Source organism: Quercus robur, chromosome 9, assembly GCF_932294415.1.
Source record: "Quercus robur chromosome 9, dhQueRobu3.1, whole genome shotgun sequence".
Classification (NCBI taxonomy): Eukaryota; Viridiplantae; Streptophyta; class Magnoliopsida; order Fagales; family Fagaceae; genus Quercus; species Quercus robur.
In genome coordinates, this window is record NC_065542.1 from 26487121 (window position 1) to 26496067 (window position 8947).

Below are 8947 nucleotides of genomic sequence, written 5' to 3' on the forward strand. Positions count from 1 at the left end.
AGAAGGATGTGAGTGTTCAGGGGGTTTTGGTTTAGGGGTTGGGATGGTATAAGTTTGGAGAGAGGGTGGTGGTGGTGGTGGTGGGTTGAGAGTAGATGGGGTTAAGGGGAAGATAGAGTTTTGGGGTTGATCATCATCAGGGATTGGAAACAAGGGTACGTGAAGGTTTCTACTGTGGAGGCCATGCCTTGTGGCTGTGCAAAATAAAATCTGGGGTTTGCTAATTAAGACTAGGGAGATGAGGACGTAGTATAAGCTTAAGGCAGCCATAGTTGTGTGTGTGTGTGTCTGTCTCTCTCTCTATATACATATATATGAACCGACAGTACTCTGGCAGAAAAATCCTAAACCTAAGAGAACTTGTTCTTCTCAAAGAACCAAAACATAATTAAGTTGACCTTCTCAAAAAGTTTAGATACACCACCACGCATATAATTAAGTGGCGGTGGGATACAGGATCTATGTAATTCTAATGCTATACCATCATCATGTTCTAGGACTTTTCAAGACTAAAATACTTTTGCAAATCAACAATAAGGCTATGTTCCAAAAAAATATAAAATTTTCTTTTATTATTTATATATGACAAATTATTGTTTTATTTTATATAACGGCCATACTTTTCCACTAGATGAAAAAGTGGAAATATGAAAGAGTTTGGAGTTTGGACACTAGTATACGTGAGACAATTACAAATTTAAAACCAGGGAAGAGTTATGATAGATGGGTAGAGAGGTGGGGGAGGGCATTGCTGGTTCAAAAATGGCTTAGGGTGGATTTATCAAAATTCACCTCCAATAAAAAGACATTGAGTAAGGTTGTAATTCTCAAATATGAGTATTTTCAATCTTGGATCTATCATTGACATTAAGTAGTTTTTTCTTGAATTCATTATGAGTTTTCTTATTTTACCTTTATGGAATCTCTCTGCACACTTGATAAACCATCTTTTCTCTCGATACTTATGAGAAAATTGAAGAGGCATTTCTATTATCCATTGTTATTCATCAATTTGCTTTGATGGTCCACACATTCTCAAGAATCTCATCATGGTTCATGTTACCCATTAGTTTCTTCAGTATGTTTGATTTATTTTTTTGTGTAACAGCCTAATGGGTGAATCTAACATTCTTCTTATACGGAGGTGAACCCCACAAGTATATGACTTAATCATTGTGAGAACGATATCATATGCAACCATTACTGCAAATCCCAATTGGTTTTTGACTTCATCTAAAGTGAGGTTAAACCATAACTCTGCCTTGTTTTTGGGATTATTGCAAATGGAACTTTTGGCTCTTACCTTGAGAGTACATAGTTTGAAACTTAAACCTCATTAAACAAATTTTAAATTCATTGTAAATTATGAACATTACCTCGCTTTCTTTCCTCCATTAATTAAAAAAAAAAAAATAGTTTCACTATTTAGTATTTACAGAGCAAAAGAAAAAAAGAAAAAGAAAAGAAAGAAGTATTTTCATATTTTTTTTAGAAACATTTAAATTAGGACACGCATTTTACATTTAAATTTGAATAAAAGTATAAATAGATAATTATATATCTAACCCCTGTTTGTATGCAATAATTATATTATAGCATTTTTAATTAACCTATGACCAGGCCCTAAAAGGTCCTAAACCCAAAATAAAAAAATAAAAAAAATCTATGACCCCTTAGCCTCAGCGGCGGATCGGATAGAAAACGGAAACAACATTTATTTATTTATTTGAATAAAAGGTTAGAATTACCAAAATAAAACTGAAACAGTACATATAAAACGCAGATTGAGAGGGATATTTTCGTCAACACAAAATTACAACGGCTCTCTCTCAGGAAATATAGCCGTTGCAAGCAACTTTCCAAAAACCTAGATAAATTACTAAAATTAGACAAAGAACAGAGCAAAACCCTAATAATCCTCATCAGTATTTCTCACTATATAAACCCTCTCATTCCTCTCACAACCCTCACAATCTCTCTCCCTCTCTCTCTCTCTCTCTCAAGATCTACTTCTTGTTCACAAGCGCTCAAAATATTCACAACAACAACAAGCTCTCTTCATCAAAACTCTTTCTTTATATACTATTTTGTTGCTTTTGATCTAACCCTTTGTTTTACAGGCTTTGATTCTAACTGTTACTAATAGTATTTTTTGTAGGGTTTTGTGTTCTCTCTCTCTCTCTCTCTCTCTGTTTTTTTCTTTTTTGTCTATATATATATATATATTGTTGTTGTTTGTGTTAGAGTTATGGATGCAGGATCATTGAATTCTTCTTCATCAAGTTCATACTTGAACGCACAGTCTCGATGGCCTCTTCGTGACCAATTTCACCAGAAAAAGAGTTCCAAAGAAAACGTAATTTCTTGTGCTTTTTACAGCTTTTACCCTTTTGATTCCAATTGTCTATTTTCGGTGCCTTCTTGTAATTAATCTCGTTTCTTTCAAATGGGTTTTTTACAATTTTAAGATTTGAAACTAGGGTTTCTTGGAATTGGGGATTTCAATTTTTTTCCCCAAATTTCAAACTGATCCTTTCTCTTTTTAGGGATATGTGATCAAATAACTTAAAAAGCATATATATATTTTGGGTACTTGAAATCTGAAACCAATTTCATTATTGTTTGCATCTCTTATTTGCTTCACAGTTTTACCTATTTATTTCCATTGTTGGTGCTCTCTTGTTATTAATTGAATCACATGGGTTTTCTACAATTTGATATTTGAAATTAGGATTCATGGAATTGGGAATTTTTGGGTTAACCTATGTACAATTTGATATTTGAAATTAGGATTCATGGATTTGGGAATTTTTGGGTTTTTCCCCCTATGTTTCAATTTCAATGAAATTATTTTTAGGGTTTTTATTTGAAAAAGTAGACATTCAAACTGTCCTTTTTCTTTTATATTAAAAATCATATTCCTGTTTTTTGGGTGCTTGAAATCTGAAACCAATGTCAGTTTTTCTTCATTAGTTTTTTGAAATATTATAAGTGTTTTCTACTGTGGTATTCTGATGTAATTTACCATTATTGTTCACAAACAGTTGGATAGATTTATTCCAAACCGATCAGCAATGGATTTTGATTACGCGCACTATATGCTGATGGAAGGGAGGAAAGGCAAAGAGAACCCACCTGCAAGCTCACCCTCCAGAGAGGCCTACAGGAAGCATCTGGCAGAGACCTTCAACATGAACCGGACTCGAATTCTCGCTTTCAAGAACAAGCCCCCTGCTCCAGTCGAGTTGTTCCCACCTCATTTCTTCTCTTCTCAGCAGCAGGATAAGCCCACCAAGCCCAAGCGAAGCATTCCTCAGGTGGGTCTATGAGTCTTGCATTTCAGTCTTTTGTGGTATAAAAGTTTATGGACTTGGTTATATATATTTAGAGGATAAGACATTAGGAAGTTATCTTAATTTAATTTACATGACAGAATACTTCACACACCTTTGGTATACTTAATTCTTGCAATTGATTCTGTTGTGGTACATAAATTTATGGACTAGGTTGTATTTAGAGGATGACAAATCTTCTTGGTTGGAAAATGTTCCTATTAAGTCATCTTAATTTAATTTTACATGATACATAAACAGCCACAAGGGCTATTTCATCATACACCTTTTGTATGGTAGCAGTATTGATAAATCAGTTTAGTTTTGGGTTTCATTATGTAGTGTCCTATGAATGAGTTTGGGGAATGGAGAATTGCTCTGGTTCCATTTGTATAATTTTGTATCCCGTGAAATTTTGATTTTGTAATCTTTGCCTTATAAATGTTCTAAATAGTTGGTTTCTTTTGTTTGGTTATGCAGACTTCTGAGAGGACATTAGATGCCCCTGACCTTGTGGACGATTACTACTTAAATTTACTGGATTGGGGAAGCTGCAATGTTCTTGCAATTGCTCTTGGAAATACAGTTTATCTTTGGGATGCTTCTAATGGTTCTACTTCAGAACTTGTTACTGTTGATGATGAAAATGGCCCTATTACAAGTGTTAGCTGGGCTCCTGATGGCCAGCACATTGCCATTGGCTTGAACAACTCTGAAGTACAGTTGTGGGATTCAACATCTAACAAACAGGTACCTTAATTCTTCATTGTTCCTCCTCATTTCTCTGAATTCTATTTTATAAGTTTTTGCTAATGCTTTTTAGCTTGCTGTGTAAATGTTCTTTCTGCAGCTAAGAACTTTGAAAGGAGGCCACAGATTGAGAGTTGGATCACTGGCATGGAACAATCACATCCTTACCACTGGAGGAATGGACAGTCTGATCATTAACAATGATGTAAGAGTCAGATCACATATTGTCGAAACCTACAGAGGTCATGAGCAAGAGGTTTGCGGGCTGAAATGGTCACCCTCAGGCCAGCAATTGGCAAGTGGAGGAAATGATAATCTACTATTCATATGGGACAGATCAACGGCATCTTCAAATTCACCAACGCAATGGGCTCACAGGCTCGAAGATCACACATCTGCAGTGAAAGCTCTTGCTTGGTGTCCTTTCCAGAGCAATTTGCTAGCCTCTGGTGGAGGTGGAGGTGATAGGTGCATAAAGTTTTGGAATACTCATACTGGTGCATGCTTGAATTCTGTGGACACTGGCTCTCAGGTTTGTTCATTATTGTGGAACAAGAATGAGAGAGAGCTGCTCAGCTCTCATGGTTTTACTCAGAACCAGCTTACTCTCTGGAAATATCCATCAATGGTGAAGATGGCCGAGCTCACTGGTCATACTTCCAGAGTTCTGTTTATGGCTCAGGTATATTATATGAACTTGACATGAAAAATTTCTTCATTTCCTTGATATTTTTATGTTTCTTCATGGCTTAACTTGTTTTTCACCTTATAATGCAGAGCCCAGATGGTTGCACAGTGGCATCAGCAGCTGCAGATGAAACACTCAAATTCTGGAATGTCTTTGGAGCCCCCCAAGCAGCAAAACCTGCTCCAAAAGCAAACCCCGAGCCCTTTTCCCATGTAAATCGTATCCGATAGTGAAATTACTCAACAACAGGGACAAGGCAAAACCAATCCGAATTGAATTTACTTTTTTGTTTGTTTGTTTGTTTGAAGAAAGATAGTGATGTAAAGTTTATTTTTTTGCTGAATGTGTAAAGATAGTAACATACTTGGTATTATGTGTAAAGTTCTGATTACTCTCAACTCGAGAAAGTTTTGTGTTGTATTCTCCTAATTTTTCTTAGTGGAAACTTTTGCCTCAATCTTTTGTCCACCCCTTTTTTTTTCAATCTTTGTTGATTATTTTGTATTTTAGCTTGTAATTTAATTTCTTTTCTTTTAAATTTTTTTATGAAGTGAATGATAGATCCATCAAATGGGGAGGAGAAATCAGCAATCTATCACAAGCCTCGCATAGTCATAAAATTTTTATTACTTCAAAAAAAAAAAATTACTCAACAACAGGGACAAGGCAAAACCAATCCGAATCAAATTTTACTTTTTTGTTTGTTTGTTTGTTTGTTTGAAGAAAGATAGTGATGCCTTGCCTTGCTGAATGTGTAAAGAATCACCAGCAATGCTTTTTTGCTTCTCAATTGTCATTGCTGCCTTGCTGGTGCCAAAATTGCTCAGGCATTAAAATTGCTCAATCGGAACGTAAAAGAGGAATTTTACAATAATCATTGTGTGGTTGCATAGAAACAGGGACATCTATATCATCACCTTAAAATTCAAAATTACATCATCACCTTAAAATTCAAAATTACATTGCTATTTCCAATTCAATGTTTGATTGACTCAAGAGATATAAAGAGATTGTACCATAATGAGGCAATGCAAGTTGGGTGCAAGAAAGACACGTGGCTGAAGATTGTGGCCAAATCTGCAAAAGTTTTATTAGTGAGTAAAAATACTCTCTCAAATGAGAAGAGAATTAAAGACGCTGACATCTCCTAGTCTCTTATTATCTCCAAATATAACTTACTAGCAAACTAAACCTGAAAGATAAATTGAGTAGTCATTTTAATTCAGAACATCCATATCCAAGAAGAGATGATGCTTCCGTTCTGAATTAAAGATAGTTCTTGATTCGCTTATAGCTCTTACAAAATTAATATATTAAGCACCCAGTTATAGCTCTATAATCTTCACGTCCATTTTTGGAGTTCACACAAGCACAAGAATCGTAGAAATGAAATTTATGTGGAAGGCACGTTATAAAGCAACTTTGCCACTGTGAGTAACTTCCAAATGAATGAAATGTAGAAAATGGTAGAAGTTATAGTTGTACGTTTTTAGACCCCTTAAAACACAAGTTGTTTAACCTAGTTATTTAATCAAGCGATTACTTAAATAAATTATTCAAATTTAGGTTAACACAATCAAATCATATCATGTAAGTAATGCGGAAATATAAAGAACACACGATATGATAACCCAGGAAAACCAAATCGGTAAAAAACCTGGGGAAGATTTAATCTAACTAGGGGTGTGCAAAAAACCGATGAACTGAAAAAACCGCTTCAAACCGACCGAATCGATGAAAAATTTCGGTTCGGTTTTCAGTGGCAATTTCTAATAGATCGAACCAATCAAACCGAACCGAAATATAGTAAATAATAATTTGTACAAAATATTTTAACAAAGTACCTGGTATCCTAGCGGCAAGGACACTCGCTTGTCTTCAGTCAGCCTAGGTTCGACCCTTAGTAATAGCCTTTTTATTTTTCCTCTCCTTATTACCAAAACTACGTCGTTTTGGGGTTTGCTTTATAACCCTATTAATCCTATTTTCAGCATTTGTCTCTCACGTTTGGGTTTTGTTCTCTCTCACTTCCATTGGCAACATCAAGAGAGAACATCAAGAAGCAAGAAATGAAAAACCCACACCAAGAACAAGATTCAGAGAGAATCAAGAACAAGAATCAAGAAACCCACCCAAAGATCTAGAGAGAAAACATCAACAAACCTTGTTGTCGCTGCCGCCTGGAGTCTTCGCCACCTGGGTTCAATCATTGCCGCCTCCTTCGCTATCGTTGCCTCTCTAGTTTGATTTTTCTGTCTTCGTGGTTTAGGTTTTGTTCTTTGTGGGTTTCTGTTTGGGTTTCAAGGTTTCTGGGTTTGTGGTTTGGGTTTTGTTCTTCATGATTTATGGGTTTCAAGGTAGAAGGTTGTGAGTTTGGCTTTGCCGGTACGCTTCTTCACTGTTTTTTTTTTTTTTTGGGTTTTGTGTTTGCTACTTTGCTTGGTGCTTGGTGTTTGGGTGGTGAGAAAACGTGGGAAAGCAAAGGGATTTTCTGGGTTTGTTAATTTTTTCTGGGTTTGTTTATTTTTTTTGCGTTTGTTAATATTTTTTGGGTTTCTGGGTTGGTTAATATTTTCTGGGTTTGTTAATTTTTTTCTTCTTCTTTTTGTTTGCTTTCTTAGAAAATAAATGATAAGGAAACCGAAAAAACCGACCGAAACTGAAATCCAACCGAAACCGATGGATTTCCAATTATTTCGGTCGGTTTCGGTTGAGAATTTCACAAACTGAAAATTTCGGTTTCGATTGGCCAACACTTAGAAAACCGACCGAAACTGAACCGACACACCCCTAAATCTAACTATTCTCAAGGTAAAACAGATCTACTATGAAAGAATTGAAGTTTATACAATAAGACTTATACTACTAACATCCTATTGCTACCTCGAATAGAAAATTTACTACCGCGACCACGTGACAGCTTCGAGTCCACAGACTATTTCTTTCTTTGATCCACTGCAACCACAAGTACTCCCACTTGTGACTTTGAGACTCCACTTAAAGGTTTCAGATCTTCTATAAATTTTTTATGCAGCAACTGAAACGATCACCAAGTTTTTGATATGAATTTTGATCTTGATAACCCTAAGTGTGTATGAAGATAAACACCTCTAGATCTCACAAGAGATTCAACACACAGCACATTAAAGACCTTTAAAACGTAACTAGAGTTTTTCCTTTTATACTTGGAGTAAAACATAAAACCCTACACGTCAAACTGGGCTTGGGCTGAGTTGGAAAATTCTACAGAAAATTAATCTGCACGAGGTTCGATCGATCGAGTCTAATTTTCGATCGATCGAGCCTTGCAGATTTAATTAGTAAATTTAGCAATCACTTGATTCCAACTTTACAAATAAACACACTTTGAGTAGCCTAAATCTAGACTCTAAGTTTTAATCATGGTTTGCCAACACATTACAAATTAAAATTCTAATATATTTAGTTCCTAAAGTCTTAGAACCTAACAATAGTACATAAGTATTATGTACGTGTGATGAATGTTGGGAAATTGCCTCAAATTCCAATTGTGACTTGGAAAGTCAATTAGATTTCCTAATTGAAAAAGGAAGAAGGAAAAATTAATTTGGGTTTCCTTGTTGTGGAGGAAAAGACTATTCCTTGGTGTGGAAGGAAAGTCTATTCCTTGTTAAAGAGGTAATGTATTCCTAATCCAAGAGGGAATAGGAAAAGAGTCTTATAAATAGATAATACTACAAAGAATTTGATGGCTTTGGCCCAAGGATCCTTCCTATGGGGAGAGAGAAAATAGAGGGTGAAACCAAGAGAGCAAAAAAGGAGTTTCGCTTGGAAGAAAACAGAGGAAGAGGAAGCCACACAAAAGAATTGAGAGAGCATCTAAGAGGGAGCCGCTTAGAGAAAGAAGACAGCCAAGAAAGAGCTATGCGTGGAGAAGAAAATAGAAAGGAGAGAGTAAAGTGTTGCCACCTTTGAGAGAGATAATTTGTGTGTGTGAGAGGGGAAAAAAAAAAAAAAGATTTTTCTTTAGCCGAGAGACATACATAAGAATTATTGTAATTGATTTGATAATAGTGAATTGATTCGGAATTTGTTTAGTGATTTTTCCCTTCAAGGAGAAAGGGTTTTCCATGTAAATATTTGTATTTTTGTGTGTGATTGTTGTTCTGGATTGCTAATATTTGTGATAATATTATTT

General features: G+C 35.4%; 1 protein-coding gene across 1 annotated transcript; it reads left to right on the top strand.

Annotated features, from left to right (window-relative positions):
* The first annotated feature begins 1949 nt into the window (after positions 1-1949).
* On the top strand, positions 1950-5478 carry LOC126700149 (cell division cycle 20.2, cofactor of APC complex-like). The gene is made up of 6 exons (XM_050398164.1): positions 1950-2356; positions 3045-3317; positions 3813-4082; positions 4183-4764; positions 4860-5001; positions 5416-5478. Exons 1-5 carry the CDS (start codon positions 2249-2251, stop codon positions 4998-5000), a joined length of 1374 nt encoding a protein of 457 aa, XP_050254121.1. The 5' UTR covers positions 1950-2248; the 3' UTR covers position 5001; positions 5416-5478.
* Positions 5479-8947: the final 3469 nt, after the last annotated feature.

Coding starts and splice junctions, on each gene's coding strand:
- LOC126700149 (XM_050398164.1), top strand. CDS start 2,249: ATGGATGCAGGATCATTGAATTCTTCTTCATCAAGTTCATACTTGAAC. Junction 2,357..3,044: donor AAAAGAGTTCCAAAGAAAAC/GTAATTTCTTGT, acceptor GTTCACAAACAG/TTGGATAGATTTATTCCAAA. Junction 4,765..4,859: donor GAGTTCTGTTTATGGCTCAG/GTATATTATATG, acceptor CTTATAATGCAG/AGCCCAGATGGTTGCACAGT.